The sequence below is a fragment of the Rissa tridactyla genome, chromosome 1 (assembly GCF_028500815.1).
Source record: "Rissa tridactyla isolate bRisTri1 chromosome 1, bRisTri1.patW.cur.20221130, whole genome shotgun sequence".
Lineage (NCBI taxonomy): Eukaryota > Metazoa > Chordata > Aves > Charadriiformes > Laridae > Rissa > Rissa tridactyla.
Window position 1 is genome coordinate 105,121,987 of NC_071466.1, and position 19,710 is coordinate 105,141,696.

At 39.9% G+C, this 19,710-nt stretch overlaps 1 protein-coding gene across 6 annotated transcripts in view; it reads left to right on the forward strand.

Moving 5' to 3' along the window:
• Positions 1-19,710, forward strand: part of GRIK1 (glutamate ionotropic receptor kainate type subunit 1) — a 174,346-nt gene that overhangs the window by 83,479 nt on the left and 71,157 nt on the right. For 4 of the 6 annotated variants that reach the window (XR_008466406.1, XM_054201258.1, XM_054201267.1 and 1 more), the window contains exons 2-3: positions 11,195-11,362; positions 13,669-13,926. Coding sequence is in view for 5 of the 6 variants with exons in the window: in XM_054201258.1 (XP_054057233.1) it covers positions 11,195-11,362; positions 13,669-13,926 (426 nt within the window). In the remaining variant the exon portion in view is untranslated. Of the gene's footprint in view, positions 1-7,370; positions 7,385-7,408; positions 7,524-11,194; positions 11,363-13,668; positions 13,927-19,710 lie in introns of those variants that run through there. The other 2 variants (XM_054201287.1, XM_054201276.1) reach the window with 2 other exon arrangements.

A 19,710-nucleotide genomic window follows, 5' to 3' on the forward strand; every position in this document is an offset into this window, starting at 1 on the left:
ACCAACTTTAACCTCCCTCCATCACCACCTCCTTTCTGGAAAGGATGTACTTTTGGATAGTCTGTGATCTGAGTTTATCCATGCTTTTTCAGGATAAGCTCAGATTTCTTCGGCTTTAATAAAGACCTTATGTTCCTAAGCATCTTACAGATAATAGTCTTTAATGGGCACTCATGAAAAGAAAGAGTATATCATTTTAAAAGATATAGCCCTGATGTTTATGCATAAAAATGCTGTTTACTGAATAACACACATTGCAAAGTATAGTGTAGGATTTTGTAATGTCTTTCTATTTCTGTCTAACAGCTTGAGAAAAATGGCTAATCGTCAAGTAGTTCCATTGCATATGCAAACTCACAATTGCTTTATAGTAAGGCTATGTTCTCACACCTCAGGATTGCTCTCCAGAGGAACCTTTTCAGGACTTGAATTAATATATACAATTAATATATACGTTGAATTAATATATACAACTTTCTATGGGTCATCTGCTGTCATAGTGCAGAAAACAAGTAAAATGCCTGTGCGTGCTATGGATTGGTACTTTCTGGAAAGTCTAATATCTTGTAACCACTGCAAAGGAATGTGGTAAAGCACTTTTTGCACACATATACCTCCTGTTTTAACCAGGTGCCTATGTAAAAGCAGGTGGCGATACCCATTTGAATTCAATTTTCCTTGCTGTTCTTTTAGATAGGGTCTCTATTGCTCTGTTTGGTTCAAGGTTTCCTCAAATGTGAGGTACATTTACTTTGTACCTGCAACAAATCTTACTATATTTTTTAAGTAATCTGATAAATTTGAGATGGAAACAGATAAAATCAGTAATTAAAACTCCCAGCAAGTTCCACGGCTCAATGCCATCAGCCTTTTAGTCTTCATTCAACGAGCTTTCTTTCCACTCTCCTCATCTACTTTTTATTTCTGTGAAATTCTTTTTGCCTTACTCTATTCCTTAATATAGACATTGGGAGTTTTCTGTGATTCTTCCTTCCTCTCTACTTTCATGTTGCCTTTCTATCCCTTTCCATTTTCAGAAGCACCTTTTAGTCCAGCAATTAATATGTCAAAACGTCTGGATGTCTCAGAGGGAAATCCTCTGACTCAGACAGATATGTAGGAAAAACATGTCTGTGAAGTAGTGCTCTGAAAGATTTAAAAAGACACCAAAAAGTAAATTTCTCTTCCAGTGGGACTATTTAAGCTGCTACAGCATAGTGGGAGAAATGCTCAGCCATGAGAGAATTTGATCAAAAACTATTGAAATCAGTGGAAACAGTTATCTCATTCAATAAACTCTTATTTCTTCTGAACAACATGATGGTGAGTGAAATTTAAAACCCTGTTATTTTGTAGCTGGGAGCCTTAAAAAAAGTGGAATGAAGCCACTGTTTCTGCAGGGTCCCGGAGCATTTTTGCCATACAAGTTGCAAAGCAGGAGGATTGCAGCAAAAGGCATGGATTCCAGCCACGTGGCTGCAACCAATGCAAGGTTAACAAACACATTCACCAAGATCATCTCGTTAACTAAAAGAATGGCTTTTTTACTCCTAGCTATCCTCACAAGCATTTTGGCAGTGCTCACACTGAGCCAAAAATGTTCACCTGAAGCACTTAGAGGACAGACGCTGCGTTGGTCGAGGGCTTCCTTGCTGTGCTGCAGGGAGGGACGGCATCTCACCCCGGCTCTGCCCTGTTTCACTGGGCTCCGTTCATACCACACATCCTGATTAAAATGTGGTTCTGTTGAAGGAGGAGGCTTGATGTGCCACGTACTTCTGCAACGAACAGCATACAAGCTGTATGTGCCCAGATCGTATGTGTGGGCAGAGGCCAAAACTCTGCGTGCACTGCTTTAGCCAGTGCCCTGCTCCTGGGGAAAACACCTCACACAAAATCTAACCCTGGCCTCTGCAAGGCTTATCTGCCTAATTCTAGCTCCAAGAAGAAAAGGGAGACCATTCTTATTCCCTCCTCCTTGCTGCATGGCCAGAAATAGCTTCCGATGGGACCCAACGTTACATGTGTAAGTGGGTAATTAGAACCAATTTTCTCCCTCTCCTGTTTTTGTCTTGTTTGAAATCAATGCTGCAATGCACGAATAGCTAGTTTGCACAAGAAGGTATGGTTATGTGGAGGGAAGAACAGCAAACAATATAAATAACATATGTATTATCCTGCATTTTCAGTACCTCCTGATTAGCCTCTGCATCGAGTTAAAAAAATACAATAAAGGCAGCAAGACAATAGATTTTTAATTTCTATTAAATAGACAGTTTACACCTCTAAAATGATTCTTTAGTTTCCGGCTAGTACTGCCACTGTATTGCAAGAGATACCTAAATCAGGTCAACCATTTTTTTTCCTGTTAAAAAAAGAAAAGGTTCATTACTTGGAAATTCTATAACATGATTCATGCCGATTGAGCCTTTGGGAAATATCTCCAAACTCACAAGCTGAACTCAAATAAATCCCATCGGAAAAGGCAGATCTTTGTATCTTAATAAGCCCAACTTTATATATATGTGAATACACACATACATATTTTTATCCCTCTGCTTTCCGCAGCATAAAAGCATCACTGAATGCAGTACCTTGCTAGTGTGCAGGTAATTATAAAACCCCAGCCCCGGCTCTCATAAAGAAGGTTTTGGATAGAGAAGTGCTTTAACGTTTTCCATTTAAGATCCTTTCCCTCTTTTTTGTACTCTTCATCTCAGTCTTTGACTAGGCCTTGTTTGCTGTGAGTTATGTATTCAGACCTGGTATAAGGGGTTGCAGCTCTTTGGCAGCCGCAGAACTCGCACCTGTCTGCACGAGGGCTGAAACTAAAATGTCATTTCTGCCAGTTTCGTCGCTGTGTAATTAAGCACTAACCATGTTGCATGAAAATAACAGAAAGGCTGAGTCCCTGTGAGAGTTCAGTCTAAACCAAGCAAATTCTGAAGCAGACTGCAAAGCCTGACAAACTCTACCTCAACGCTTGTTAAAGCTGGGAGAAAAACCTTCACAGAAACGATTGGGATCCAATCACGTCCTAAACCCTGTGCCCAGAGGTGGGTTTCAGATGTGCAGTTTTGAACCTAGGAGATACTCAATTCATCAAATATTCAGTGACCTTTCTAAAAACAAATCTAATCTTCTTAAAAAAACAATCCTCACATTTGCTGAATTTGATGCTTGAGTTGCTCCCCCGTCCCTCTTTCTTTGTCGGGTTTCAGGTCATGAACTTGCCCCAGGTTTCAGCTTCCCAGTCCTACCACGCAGTCATGGAAAGGAAAACGTAGCCATTAGCCCAGCCTCCCAAAGCCAGCCCTGCTCCAAATTATTCTGTTTGGCTGCAAATTTTTTGCAGTCTGGAGAAGTTTGCAATCTGTAGAGACAGCAGAGCAAATAAATGCAGAGATGAGGATAAAGGAGGCAGGAAATTCAGGTGAGCACCAGAGCAAGGTATTTGCCTTTCTATGCTCACCGTCTCATCATTTATTTTAGATTTGGATGGCAGGTAGACTATAGAAAGAGCGAGGGCACGGGCTTCAAGTTTTGTTTTAAATGCATCCTAAAAGGAGGAGCCCACAGACAGATGATGAGTTACAGAGGGAAAATGATCCAAACCCAAGATCTGGCATAGGCAATGAAATGTCAGTGACACTTGGCAGGGTGTAGCAATGAGGAATAAAATCGAAGGATGGCTGGACAGGAACCAGGCTGGGTGAATGCAAAGATGGTGAATGCCAAGGTAAGGAGAGGGGCTTGAAAAATGGCGGGAATAGGCTGAAACAGAGCACAATGTATGGAAAGTTTCCAAAACAGCTTCTGAACAGATTGAAGAGGGAGTGATGGCAGGAAAGTCGCTCAAGCTCTCAGTTTCACTCTCTGTAAAATGAGGATGATAATAGCTGCCTAACTCAGAGGTCCCTGTTGCAAGGCGAAATTCACCCATGCAAAGAATGTTAATGCGTCCAGTTTGCATTTTGTGAGCCAAACGCAAACCCATGCATCTAATTCCATGAAAACCTGGGAGAGTAAAACCGCTTCAGTCTGGATTTGTAAATGTAAAATGCAATTACTGTTTGCTATAGGATTGTGATCGTTAATGATTCTTCCTGAGAAACTTTTTTTTAATACACACACACACATAACAGAGTAGTTTATAGGTCATGTATAAATTAGAGTTAATAGCCAATTTCTGGACTAATCTTACACAGTCAGTGAGCTAACTTTAAAAAGGAAGATACTGTTAAACTCTCTGCTAAAGGTAAGCCTCTAAGTAATAACTCATTTGATTATTCTTTTCTGGTGAGATGAATGCCCAGACTTAGCTCTGTAATGAGTGCACTTGCACTGGCTCTCAGCCGGACGCCTCGTGGCACAGGAGCGTATGTCCCCTGCTAAGAGGCAAGGGTGGAAAAAAATGCTTGGAAGGGGTTTCCAGTAGCAAGTGCTTTCATTCCAAGTGGCACGCTCTTTAACTCTGTAAGTGGACATTATCTGGAGAAAAAAAATATTTCATGAGCGCTGTTGCGCTCTGCCCTGTTCCTTTTGGAGCCAGCGGCCCTACCCCCACCACTCTGCCAGCCCCACTGAGCTTCGTAAGTGCGTGTGAGTCCACAGCCTTACAGGCGACAGAGCGGTGTGAGACTGTATCTGTAGTGACAGAGAGCAAGGGCAAACTGCGTGCTAATTTGGCTTTATGACTCTCCTACACTAACTTGGCATCAGCAGCAGCTTCTCTTTCGGGAAGCCAGTGGCACATAGCTGCACAGTCATTAGGATTTTAACTCTCATTTCTCTTCAGTGACTGACAGGTGGGTTTTAATGAGGTCTCGTGGACCTCCTGGCATTCGGATGATGCTGTGGAAAGGAGGTGAGGCTTCTCAAAGCATAAATCCCTCCAGGAGATAGATATTCGGATGTTTCTGGAAATCCTGCTAGTGAATCACCTGCGCATCATGGTACTGAATTGCCTTTGAAAGCCACCAGTGGCTCAAAGCTTCAAGTGTGGAGCAATGACATCCAGCGAGCCCTGTGCTTCCACAATGCTAATTCAGCGTGTCATCCTGTGCAACAGACACCTCCCCAGGCAGACAAGACTATGAAATTAGGATATTCTTTGAGCAAGAAAAGGAAACCTGGACATCAACTTTGTAGGAGTAAAATTTCATCCTTAGCTGGAAAGACATGTAAACCATAGAAAGTCCCCCTTTTCCCTAGAAAAAGGAAAAATACTTATGTCTTTATGAGGAAGATCTTATTTGTTAATCTTAACTATATTTTGCCTGTACCATTCTTCTTAGTCTGTATGTTTTAATATTTCAAATGTTGTTTACAGCATGGTCAGCATGTTTGTTTTCAAACAGCATTCTTCTGAAGTGTAGAATCAGAATAAGAACATAAACAACATATGGCTTTCAGGTTTCTTTTACGCCTCTCTTTAATTTCTGTCAGAATATCAAAATACTTGGTGTTGATATCAATATGGTTACTCCCGGAGTCATATACCTATATGAATAGCTGTCTTTAAGTTGCTGGGACTGCTGGCTATAGGAAAGAGATGGTATGCCAGGGGAAGAAAATCTGGCAGCAAATACAAATCTGAGCAATATATACCTTTTAAATCTCATTGTATCTGGTGGCTTGAATACTTTTCTCTATTTTAACAGTACAAGCAAATGACTTCCCTACACTGCCAGCATTTTCCACTGGTCAAAAGTAGATAGAATGATGTTAGTGATAAAGAATATTATTAAAATACGTCTGGAGGACAGTTCAATAGCCAATACACAGTGACTCCTGGTGTGAGATGGAGGTTGACTGCTGGTCCAGTGCGTAAGCATGGACATGAACCTGCCTTAGAGCTGACTCACACAGACACCAGTGAGCTGGAGAGACTTTTAACAAATTTAATTGGGATATATGAAATTTTTCCACAAAAATAACGAATGCGAGAATGTCCCAGAGCGAGATCTACATCTGAAAAATAACTGCTTTTTTTTTGGCATGCCTATGGTGACCACTGGGTCTCAGGCTGGCTTAAGAGCAGCACGTGTGTTTTCCCTTTTGGTCCCCTTTAGGTGTCAGAAGGAAATACAGGCCACCCTCAAAAAGCCTGGCATTTTCACACCTCTTTTTTGCAGGCTACCAGTACTTTCTCTGTAAGCCTACCTCCATTTCATCTGGCTTTCGGTAGTATTTTAATAGGAAGTAGCAAATAACAAAAAAAAACCCAGTTCAGTAAGATGTTGTTCTTATATTTGCTATGGAGTGAGTAAGGAAAATGTCTCTGCAAGTGGGATATAGCTTTTGAAAATATTTTGAAAAGTTAGCATTTTACTTTGAAAGCACCAAAGTGACACTACTGACTGAAATTACAGAAATTCCTTTAAGGGTACTCAGGCAATTCAGCGTATACGTGGCTAAAAAAATATACTACATCCACCGTATTGGGACTGAAATATGTTACTGAGGTATTTTGCATTGAGGAAACCTGACCACAAAAGCCCAGGGAGACAGGTCAATAACTGCCATCAAAAAGGTCAACGATTTTTAGCTATTGCTGTTTATGACTAGTTTTAAAACAGGGACAGAGAATTTTTCCAATAACAAGCTTTTGAGCTCTCCCTTGTCTTGAAGTGAAATGTTGAGACCCATTGAGAGGTATGGAAATTGATTCAGCTGTGACCTTTTCTAAAACTCTCTCCGTCCGTGATGACCCCTTTAAATGGAAACATTTGCTTGCTCAGAAGGGCTGGAGCTGCTTTTTCAGGTGTGCCTACAGAGGTATGCTTTTATATTTTTGACATTTTACTTGCTGTGGAATTTTTTTATCTTGAGAGGATGAATGGGACTGATGCTTTGTCATAGTTGTCAGTTTGACTCGCATCCCTCGCTCGCCTCCGCAGAGCAGTCACTGGTGTGGCTCAGCCCTCATTTCTGTCAGAGCATCATTAGCCAAGTAGTCATTTGCCTCTTACTTTCCACAACTAAATTCAAAGCAGGGGCAAATACAGCTTTTTTCGTCATCCTCGCGGACATCACTGCATAAAGTAAATGCTGAAAGTGAAAGGTTTCCTCACGCAGGCGCGCTGAAGCAGGATTATCGGTTAAGTGAATGGGAACGCTGGGTTCTCCCACTGACGTGCTCACACGTGGCTGGTGGAGAGCGAATCCCTGCGTGCGATAGGATCGGGCAACCTACCCCTGGCATTGCTCCTCAGCTCTATCTGGTGAGAGAGCCTCGGGGAGGTGGTGACACCTGTGTGAAGCTAAGGAACCCCTATGGCCCTGGCACACACCTGGTTTTGGGTCGGCAGCAACATCATGAACTCAGGTGGCCAGACCCCGCTCATCACGGGGGCAGACACAGCGCCTGGGCAGAAGAAAGGTCAGGTCAGCCACTGGTCAGGACCAAGCAACCTTTGGTCGGCCGAAGCTGCTGCAGCAGATTCACTATCTGGCTGAGTAACTGGGGAGGAGAAGAGGGAAGTGCAAGGAAGGACTCAAAAATTTAAGCTTTGTCTCGTGTATGTGCTACCAGCAGCCTACCTTGAAAGCCAGTGCTTGTTTTCGTGCTTAGCAATAATAGCCTCATTTCTGGAGCATGATTTATATCTTGAGTTAACATTGATTTTTTTTTCCCTTCCCTTGTAGAATCCTGTGGTTAATTTGTTTTTAAAATGTTGTACAGTAATTACTTTATTTAAATGAATCATCTGACAAACGGGTTCTTTATCAAACTTGTCACTTACTCTGCTATTTCTCTTTTAACCTGGACCTTACAATAAATTCTAAGCTTGGCTGTAAGTCATCAGCAGAACACAGGAAAAGAGAAACTGTTTACTAAATTGCTAGATTTCATTAAGGATACAAGGAGGAAAACACAACAGCACAGAACAGCCAGATTTTATCTTCCGTCTTGTTTGTGATGCAAATTTATAGACTGATTAAACTCTTTTTTACACACATAGATACCAACAGAAAAATGAAGCACAAACAGGTAGCAGTTCAAGCTTTTCACAATGCAACTATTCCAAATTTCACTCACAGTAAGCAACAATTTCCTCTATAAACTGTCTTGTGGACTTTGGTCACGGGCAGCAGGGCCCCGCTCTTTGTGCTTACTTCTGGGTTTAATCAGGAGAGCATTCAGTCAAGTAAACATTTACTGACTTGGAAGAGTGACTTTTGTGATCTGAAAACTTCCCCATCCTAGCGGGGAGAGGGAGCGCTAGCTTTCAGATGCTCTAAATGGCACCCTATGCAGCATCTCCAGTTCAGCTGAACTAAATTTCCTGTGTAAAGTTATGAACCTCTTGACTATCTGTCCTGTTCTTACACCAGATCTATTCAGAGTATCTCACCAGCAAATTAAAATGTGCAACCAAAGTTGTCCGTAAGTGTTTTACTGCTATGTTAACGTACAAAAGGAACCTGGAGAATATGTTGAAGGGGTACCAACATACTGATTATACAGCTGACTTTCAGAGAGACCTGTCCGAATATATTTGATGTATATGTGATAGTGCATATGCAGGTTTGATTAGTTTGCTTAGGAAACATATCCAAGCAATGCTTTCCTTCTTTCCGTGGCTCTGCCTTTCCTTCACTCCTTCCCTCTGCCCAGTGAGCTTCTACTCGTTTTTAAAAGGGACCAAGCAAAAATTCTGCAAAATTCTGCTAGTGAAGTATAAATAGTTCATCGATATACATCAATTAAAATTAATCTCCATTTAATAGGCAAGTTATTAGAGGTCTGGGAAAAGTTCTGTTCCTAAAATGAGAAAGTGCTTGTGAATGCAAGGTATGAAGTTTACCTCAAGGGTGGTTGAAAGAAGTTGTTTTAATTAAAAAAAAAAAAAAAAATATACAAGGACAGCACAATAATAGTTTCCAAGACGGAGAAGAAGTTTTGCCAAAATCAAGTGGGAAGAGATCCATTCTATTGCAAGTGTGGAGAGATGGTGGTCACTCTGTCTTATTAGTAAGTTATCCCAGGCTACCCATTGTACTCAGTGACTTCCACCTTGCCTTACAAAACAGTGTCCTGCTAATCCTAGTAAGCAAAACACAACAGTTGTATCTTGCTGGCCCAAGCCCAAGCTGGCATTATAGCTAACTGAAAATACTTGTCTTCCTCAGGTGAAAGGAGGGAAAGCAAATTCTATTTAATCAGAAAGTAATAAACTTGTTGGTATCATCATTGAGATGATGAATTATAAGACCTGAAAGAACAGGCATTAGATATTTTTCCTTCTGGTAATCCTATAGTTTGTAAATCTGGAAAATCCTCCTGACTGTCAGCATTCCACGTGAGGTTTTACATTTTGTTCCCAAACCAGCACTTAAACTGTTTTTCCAGCTATTTCTGTGTGTCACAGTCTCCTAAAATCATGTTTTATGATGGAGGGGGAAAAAAAATAGGAAAGTCTTTAAGGTTCTGATACATGCATATAGTAAATGAGAAATACATATGGTGAAAAAGAAAATTGCTTAAGTAGGCAAAATTGCTGAAGTCATGCTAAGGTACTGTTATAAATGGGTTTGAGAGATAACATAATGCTGTGTATTCAAGAGTAGCTAGAGATTACATTGCCAACTTGGGATTGATAGCCTCCAGTGTTTTCATTGCTGAGTTAAAATTCGAAACAGGTTTTAATTCCACTGTGTTCCCATTTCCTGATTGTCAGCTAATGACTGCACTATTCCTACACTGGTGACATCAAAATTGCAAGAGATTGCAGAGCATTAGCTGAATACATTCTGATGCTCAGAAAATATAAAGCTATATCTAGGGCTCAAATTTCACATGGGGAAATGGGAAAATATGTAACTGAGAAATCCAAAGTATTCTCTAGTGACTTGCACTAAATGAGTAAATTATACTTGCAAAATCAAGTACTGAAGCTGGAGATTGCTGTTTAAAGGAGCTATTTTTTTTCAAATTAGCTGTGTTTGTTATGCATTCATCAAATCCCAGTGCTCCTAGACAGCCTGAATGTGTTGTTGGCATAATAAAGTCTCTAGAGGCTAGAGGGTGTAGACATCCCAGTGTAAGTGGGACAGCCTGTTGACTTGAAACATAGCCACCTTCCCCATCTCAGAGTATATGCCAAAACATTCAGAATGCTTCCAAAATTCACATTGGTTATTTACAGGTCCTCTTCTGGAAAACTTGCTTCCAGGTTAAAGAAAAGCTCAGATTCACATAATTTTTTTTTTTTTTAAAGGAGCAAGAAGTGTATACAATTTCAGTTTGAAAGCCAGAAAATATATCCTGGCAAAATGGGCAGCACTCAAAGAGCAGTTGCCCAGCTGGGATTGGACAGAATGGGTTGGGACACATCTTTGTTCAAATAGTTCAAAACAGATGTTGGAAGAGGAGTCTAGATGACCGATAGGAAGTTGAGAACAATTGTGCTAGATCTAGCACTTTACTTGGAAGAAGACTTTTAAACTTGTGCCATAATGGTACCAGTAGATGCTACACCACTGGAGAGATCACTCAACACTTTGGCATGGAGGTGAAATCTTCTGTGGGAGCAGCGTGTGGCTCAGTTATGTTCTGTATCAACAAGTTCAGTTCATTCAGCAATGAGCTTTAAAAAAGGAAAAATACTCACTTCTCTCTGAGCAAACTGAGAAATGGCCAACAATGTTGCCTAAGTTTTATAAAAAGACAAAGCCCTACTAAGACACCGACCTCAGGTGGAAACTTTCAGTCCATTTCTACTCAAAGTCCTAAGTCACTTCTGAACGTGGATCCTGTTATCGCCAAGATTTGCAGAAACAGTTCAGAAAACATCTCCACCACATTCAGGTTTCATCTCTAAACATAGATTAGATAGGAGCAGGGGGAACAAGACCTGTGAATATCACTACTTTCATTAGTTGGGAATTCAATAGAAGTTTTCACAAGCATTTAAAAATTTTATTTTGAAAAGCCTGAATAATAAACATGCATCATGTTTCACAGATGTTTGTCTATGCAACATTCATAATATTGAGTTAACCTACAGTGACATTGTAGATAAAAACTAATGATCCAATATGCTTTTGCTGTAGTGCTTTTAACAGCAATTTTAACTGTTTTCCTTTATGAACACTCAGATTTTTATTGCTCATAATTTATTTTTCTCTTTTTACATACAGTGATGAAGAGGTGAATAATACTTCTCATTTATCTCTGTTTCAACAGGAGGGATATTCGAAACTGTGGAAAATGAACCTGTTAATATTGAAGAATTGGCTTTCAAGTTTGCAGTCACCAACATTAATAGAAACAGAACACTGATGCCTAATACCACATTAACCTATGACATCCAGAGAATTAACCTTTTTGATAGTTTTGAAGCCTCAAGAAGAGGTAATTATCTCAATTACTGTGTCAGTACCATACACGTTCTATGCTACCTTTCCCCAGCCTGGTCTCCTTTTTTGCTCTGATTGTAACATGTGTGTATATGAATGGCAACATAAAATTCATCTTGCAAAGTTATTTGAACTAAGAATGAAGCCGGGCTTGGACTTGTCATGTAGTTTCTGATGAAACACCTACATACTGTCTGCGTGCTAGGAGCCCCAGATGGAAGGTGGCAAGTCCAACCCATTTTTCTTTCCAAAAAATAGATTTGCCACCTGGAATCCTGCAGAATATGATCACGGACTAACAGGGAGCGCAGTGGGATGTCACAACCCATAATTAGCACAGACACACAGATATCCATTATTCATAACAAATTGTATCTATTGTGCTTTAAAGAACAGAGACCAGTAGTGTCCCTGTCCTGAAATATTAATGCTTCATAGGGTTAGAGACAGAAGTAAATTTCTCTGTTATAAACAACTATGAGAATTGGAGTAGACAGTTCTGGAGGTTTTTGCCTACTCTTTTATTTTTCTCAGAGGGAAAATTATGGTCCACTTTATTTGCATCTAATTTACTTGCAGACCAAAACAGAAAGGGGAAAAAAGTCACAACTCTCCTTAAGGACAGTCTGTTTCTTCACCTCTAGGAGGCAACATTGAAGTTTGCTAAAATTTTATGTACAGCAATCTGGTTCCTGGAATTACATGGTGTACACACAATCTCATGCAAACAAGTCTGGAGAAAGACTCATAAGCCACTAAGACTTTGCAGATGTGCTTTGCAGTTTACTATAACATCTATCACTGTAAATGGTACAAGATACGCTTGCTATGTGGCAAGAGGTGTGGCTGCTATGAGGCAAATGAAGGCTGGTAAATAAACATGTTTCACATCCTGAATTATGCTAGAATGCTGGTGAGCGGTCACCTTTCAAACACCTAAGTTACTAAATTCTCCTCGTGGTTCTCTAGGTTTTTCCTAAAGACTGGGAAAAAGGAGAACATTTTCAAAGAACATTGAAAATGGCTTTAAATTCTCTTTATTGCAGTCTTTTTGAAGTGTCAGATACATGCTGGAACTATATGCTGTAGGAAGGAGTTCATTATAAATATTTTTGTAAATCTACGTGCAAGGAATCCATTCAGACAGTAGTAATTTCTTCTCATCATGAATTATTGATATTATTTATGCAATTTGCACGTTAAAACCTGCGATCCATTAAGAAGCCTTCTGAATTAAACCTTGATAGCCTGTGCCTTTTATGCTGTCTGTAAAACATTCATTTGTAGACTGAAAACAGAAAATAATTGATTTTCTGTCATATTCTATTACGATCAGAGCGCTAAATATTAGTTTTAAAAATCTCAACTCGTTGTGGATGTTTGTGTACTTAGTATCTCATCCAATCACCATAATTTCTAAATTTTCCACAAAGAACTACCTTACAAAAAGTACAGCACTGTAACTCAGTGCAAACCTTTCTCCCAGTTGATAAAGACCTTATTAGAAACATTTGCAGCAAATTTTACTAATGGACAAAAGTAATTTAATATTACTTCATCTTCTGTTAGCCTGAAAGGACATGGGAGGGAAAGAAAAATGAAAAGACACCTACAGGAGGGGTTCTTTTGGCTGAGATATAGGCACAAGGAGAAGGAAACCTTTGCTGATACTAGCATTTGACTGATTTGGAAAGGTATTAAAATGTCAGTGTGTGTTGGTTCTTTATTTCCCTGTGTCATTACTGAGGGCTTTAGCCTTTACTGCCTGTTTTGTAAACACAGATTATGGAGCGCCATGAATCATACTGTCCTTTACTGTTTATATTCCTTCAGTAGCCTGAAATTAAAGCAACTCACATTCGTAGAAGCTTGGCAGTCACAGAGGGAATCCGTATAGTGTGTGTTGTGATTCCATGAACGTATTTCCTGATACACTGCCATGAAACTTAATTCATACAACATCCCTTTGGCAAGCCCATAGCCAGAAAGCTCCTGATTTCTCCAGGATAATGCCGTACTGAGAAAGGCAGTTTAGGAAGCAATGTGATCTGAAGGTAATAATCTGAAGTCGTTTTGGTTTTTGCTTGTAGCAAGCAGGTTCTAGGATTTGACGCTAATCAGTAAAGACATTTTCAGGAACTGTTTGCAAATCTCTCAGTGGGTTTGGGAGAAACATGGTGACCCATTCTGACTTTGAAATGATGGGGATGGATGGAGAGTAAGTGATCTCGGTGAACACCACACAAGTTACGTGCTTTTGCCAACTGACAGCTTCTTCCTCTCCCTTCCTCTCCCCCTCAGCATGTGACCAGCTCGCTCTTGGCGTAGCTGCTCTGTTCGGACCTTCCCACAGCTCCTCCGTCAGCGCGGTGCAGTCCATTTGCAATGCACTTGAAGTCCCACATATTCAGACCCGATGGAAGCACCCTACAGTGGATAACAAAGATGCATTTTATATCAACCTCTATCCAGACTATGCAGCCATCAGCAGAGCAGTTTTGGATCTTGTACTATACTACAACTGGAAAATTGTAACAGTAGTGTATGAAGACAGCACAGGTAAGTAGTGCTGGTGCGCTGCAGATCATGTACTTCTATTCCTGTACACACATGAATAAATTCTGCGAGAGAGAGTGCCTGTGATAGTTCAGTTTGGCCTACTTAAAGCGGTTTTCCCCAAAATATAGAAGAAAAAGGTCTCTTATGGCTCAGCTATCCTGCTGCTGCTATGGCTTTTGGAAAGCTGTTCATTTCATCAGACCCTAAGTCACCAGGAGGTAGCTTCTGGATTCTGAATACTCAGTCATGTTTTGCTTCCTATTTGTAGAACAAATAACACAGCTTCAAACTGATAAATGTTCTAGTGTGGGGCTGATTAGGGATTCCCCCTCTCAATGAGGTGTTGATCTTAAAAAGGGTGCACCTAAAAACCAAAAGTTCAAACTGCAGCATTTTTAATGTAGAGACTACCTTGTTCCTTGAAACTGTCTCAGAAACAGTCAACCCACTTGTCAGCTGGGTACTAAAGACTGAATCTGAAAGTTGCAATTCATGTAAATGTTTCCAGCCTGGGACTCTTATCTCAGAGAAGATCGTTCATTCTTTGTGACAAGAACCTCCCCCTGGGGCACACAGTAGTCATAGCTGTCCAGCGACATACAACGGACAATCAATATCGGTAACATGTCCCTTTTTGTTCACAGCGGGGGCGAAAAAAAAAAGATTAAAAAGAGAATAACAAGCTCACTCCTGGGAACAAGTGATTTAAAAGCTTATCAGAGACTAGAACTTTTTTTTTTAATACACAGAGACTGTGTAAGAGCGTCGATGTTATAAGGAAGTCTAAGCCACTGTTGCATGACTTTACATATATAGGCTTGTGTAGCTGATACCTATACTGTAGCTGATGCCATATACTGTACTGTATTTTTTTCTGAGAAATGTTTTAGCTGCTCTGGTCATTGAGAGAACTGCCTACCTAACTGCTGTCAGAAGGAGTCCTGTCCAGCAGGATTGCACACCAAAATTTATTCCAAGCAGGACCGCAGAGAACATAATCCCTCCTACAGTGTAGGCTCAGTCATGGATTAAGGGTCCATAATCTGGCTTCACAAGAAAAGGTTTGCATGTAAACAAGCCATTAAAAGCTCAGAGAGGTCTATAGCTCTCCTTTCAAACCATAGGAAGCTCTAAGCAAGGCCTGCCAACTGATTACAGGTAAGGACACATTCTAAGTAGCAACAAAGATTTTCTTGGAGACATCATCTCTGTAGAGGTGAAGTAAACAGAGCCAACTAAATAAGACTTCCACTGGTAGTTATTCCACTGTGAGCTCTCTCCACCATCCTTCAACACTATCTTTTTACAGTAAAGGTGCAGCTGAACCCTACACATTTCTGAAAAATCCTGTTGTGCATTAGCGGTCATTGGTGCAAATTAAGCACTTCACTGTCAGCCCCACTCTCAGACTTGCATTCCCCTTTCTCTTCCATTGCCCACAGAAGCATAACACCTTATAGAGCTCTACAGATGTGCAAGTAACATTTAAATTGATTCTTTGATAATGGCACGAAACAAACCTGGATGAGTCATGAGCTCAGGCATCTGCCTAAGCCTTTAAAGAGGGTATGCAAAAAAAAAGCATGCCTATTAAAATCGTGCTGTAAAAACATGTCTGAAAGACAGAATTCTGCTTTTTAAAAAAAAGCCAAACCTCAATTTTAAGGCTAAAAATGTTGTATTTCTTACTGTACTGTTGACACCACAAAAGAAGCATATTTCCTCCTGGATCCAAGCGCGGGCCTCAGTGCCAATATTCTGCTCACCTTGGACTCAGAGAGTGCACCAGAGGGCTGGAGGTAGAAGAGAAAGAACAAGTCAGCCTGGGCTTACTGCAGCAGTCTGCTTGCATTTCCATTATGATGGTCTAGCTCAGCAGGATTTCTGCTGGGCTCCTAGCACAATATGCCAAAATACACTCATAGATAAACAAATAGAGGTCTTTTTCAGACTACTCCATTATCAAATTAGCATTCCAAAGCACTAAGTGTTGTGTACGTGTTCAGCTACAAAAATGACTGATATTAACGAGACTTCATTTGCAGAGGTATTTACAAAGTAAATTAATCATCAATCATCTTATTAACTTGGAGTCAGGAAAGTAAACAGGTCAACTTTGATCAATATAAATAGTCTTTGGATTTTGAGTTAGAGTGATGCCATTTAGCTTGAGCTCTTTTTATTCCTCATCTCTCATGTTTGACATTGTTACACTACAAGAAGAAAAAACATATTGACCTATCTTTTTCTTAGAGACTAATTGTATGTGAAGAGCAGCTTTATTCCTAAACAAACAATGAACTCATAGCTGTACCAATGAACTTCCATTCTCAGATTATTCAGGTTGACATTAGCCTTGCTCCAGGTTTTACTCTATTTTGAAGGGTTAAGCATGGAAAATCCTGCTTTCATCCTTCACACTACAGCACTGCTGCAAGCCCACATGCCATCATGGCCAGATCCAACACAGAGGCCACATACTGTGCCAGTTTGCCAAACTGTAGTTGCCCACCTCCAGTAGTTACAGTTTTCACAGCTGCAGGGACACATCCATCAATGAAAGTGCGGTTATGAGTCTGGACTGAGCAATGTTAAAAAAAACAGCTCATCTGAGTGAGCTCATGTTTCCAAATGATCCAAATCGCTTGTGCCCACCCTCCTTATCTCAAATGCTATTTACCATGCTGACATTTTTTGTCATCCAAATGTTTTTCAGCCATAACTTTTTTCCAGTCAATGATTTTGAAGTGCATACAGAGACAAGAGCACTACAAATGTGTGAATGGCTTAGCAACAACCTTCACAGACCTCCACTGTTTAACAAGGCTTTCCCATTGACATCTGCTTTTTGAGATCTGGCAAATGATTCTTTTCTAGTTCCACATTTTTCATGAGCAGGTTGTGTGATACATGAAGATGGACACCTCCTGAGGGCAAGTGCTTCACATCTAGAAAGGTACCTGTGTCAACAGAACTTGTAACACCAACTGAAGGCACTTGGTGTGATACAGAACTATCTTCCCTTGACAGCTTAACGTCTCTTTTAATTATAGTCCCAAGTTTTCATTCTTCAGCATTTTACCACCATATCAGCTTTACTCCTAACTTGTCCAGTGCTTACGTTGGAGTAAGCCATTCTATGTTACCTCACATACCCTTTCTGATATTGATGAAACATTAGCACTGTTTTCCAGTCTACTACAATTCATTCAAGATTCCATTATTTATCACATTAGTTGTTAAGTGTTAGTAATCTACTAAGTGGACTCTATAAGACTGTCAACGATAAGCAAATTTTATATAAGCAGGTCTTGAAAACCTGCAACCAATGGTGCTAAAAATTACAGTTGGAATAGGAAGTACTTATTCATCCTGCTCCTTATCAAATATCGTGTTAAATGGTACCAAATGCACCATGTTAAACAACATTATGTCTCCTCCAAAGGGACCTACAGCAATTATAAAGCTTGTATTTTGTTATTTTGTTCCTAAAATACACTTTCAAAATTCCTTCATGTTTCTTGAGTTGAGCTGATCAGATTTTTACCGTCTTGTCTCTTAGACTTCAGTATAAATATTAATAGTAAAGCACATTACAGCTGATTTTTATTTCTGATTGCTGTCCTTACTGTGCCATTGAAAGATGGACTTTCAGCCAAAGTCATCTTTCTCGATAGTAAATTAATGGCTTCTGGTTATAGAGTAAATACTTATTTAAACATCTCACAATTTTCTCTTTCTGAAATTCTTATCATGTTCATTAACGCCTATAGCTTTCCAATGCTAGGGAAAAGTAAGACTCCTAAGCAAATGTATGTATTTTTCAGGTTGAAACTGTGCTCCTTTTTCCATATTAAGCATAATCCATGTTATGTTCAGAGTCCCCAGCCCATAATCAGCCTTCATTCTGATTATTAATTCCTCTTTATTTTTTATCAAGGTGTTAAAAAAGAGTTAGTTTATATCAAGTGCAATGCCTTTGTGTAAAGCAAAAAATTGTCTTCTGAGGTTTAAAGATGATCTAACGAAGCCTTGCAATAGACTGCATGATGCATTAAGCATGCATTTCCCAAACTTAGGTACCATAAATTATGGTTTATCTTCCCACATGCTAGAACTGGGTAGACATACTGTTCTCTGGTTTAATTTAGTGGTCTCTAATAGATCCCTTCTAATATCCCACTTTCTCACTTTGTTATTTGGCATATTGATCTGTAACAGACACATGACTTTGTCTCAGTTATCAACAACTCAAACAAAAAGAATAACACTACCTTCAGTTCAGGTGTGACTCTGCTTTTGATCTATCTTCCCTGAATTCAATAACTTTAACCTACCAGGTGCAGAGAAGGGCAACTACAATAAATTCTTCAACTTCTGTTAGAATCCCTGACTTTCACTACTTGTTGGCCTGCTCTACCAGCATTTCCTTAAGGCTCAGGGGAACCAAATCTTTTTGTCATATCAGTTCAATTCGTTTGCACAGGGCAGAAGTTGAATTCTTACTGAATTTGGTTGCAAGAGACATCTAACTTTGCTAACCCTAACACAGTTTTCTAATAAAAAGGAGAACTTTCTCCCAAAGCAGTAAAAGCATTTCTTCAATTCTAAGTTTGTCTGAATTAACTATACATTTTTTTTCAATTAAAAAAAAAAGGGAAATGGGGAGGTGAACAATTTCTACCAACACACACTATCACACTAATACTAGTTGTGGCAGGAAATCCAGCCCCAAAGCTTACTGAATCCATCAATATCAGAGACCACAGGATTTACCTTCACTTCATGTGGCAGTAGGAAGTGATGTGAAGGGCAAGGTCCAAGTCTCATGTGGCAGAAGCAGATATTTTAAGGCACACGGCATTTTCCTTCCCCCCAAAAGAAGATGGAGGTGAGTGGGCAAATCCTTTTCTTCAGCTCTTCACCTCACTTGCACTTAAGTACTTTTTGTTGCTGGAAAGAGAAACAACAATACTCAGTCTAAAGCTGTGGATAAGATGCAAGATTCCCTGCATGCTGGACTCTTCCTCCCAAATCTAGGTTTTCCCTCTTAGAATAGCCACTTGTTCTAGTGGCCAAGGCACTGCGGTCAAGGGCTGAACACATGAGTGCATGGTACAACCAAGCTACAGCTTTACAGACAGATTACATAAACTCCCCTATTTGTTAGTCAGTGTTGGAAGCGTGTGCCCCATTCTCATAATAATGAGCTCAAATTGTTTCATATTTACACAGGCTGGCTTCCAGCCAGGCTCCGATCTCACAGCGCGTGCAGTAATTTACATTTGAATACTCATGATGCTTAATATTCTATATTGATTGTTGATACTTGAAAACCCACAAAGAACAGACCCAGCATTGAAGGCGGAGGGAAAGATTATTTTTTTCAAAACATATTGCCAGTACTTGAGTGAAAGCCAAAAGTTCTCAACATAGCAATCACTCACTAACCTCAGAAGAAGTAGTGATGCTTCGTGTTGCCTCATATATATCTATCATTGGACCATTCAACCAAGGACATTCACACACAAAACAAATATATACCCACTCCCGGCAGGAGAGCAATGATTTTATTCATATTAATAATTTGTTTGATTTTTGACTAAGAAGTGCTTCTTGCCTGTGTTCTCTCTCTCTTTATGCATATTTTTAAGGCAGCCTTTTACTTTCACTCAGCAGGAGATCATGATTTTTTTGTGGGTAAATTACATTCATGGATAATGAGAAAGAGACTGTAATCACACACCTCAAAGAACTCTTAACTATCTTACTTAGGTTTTGGAG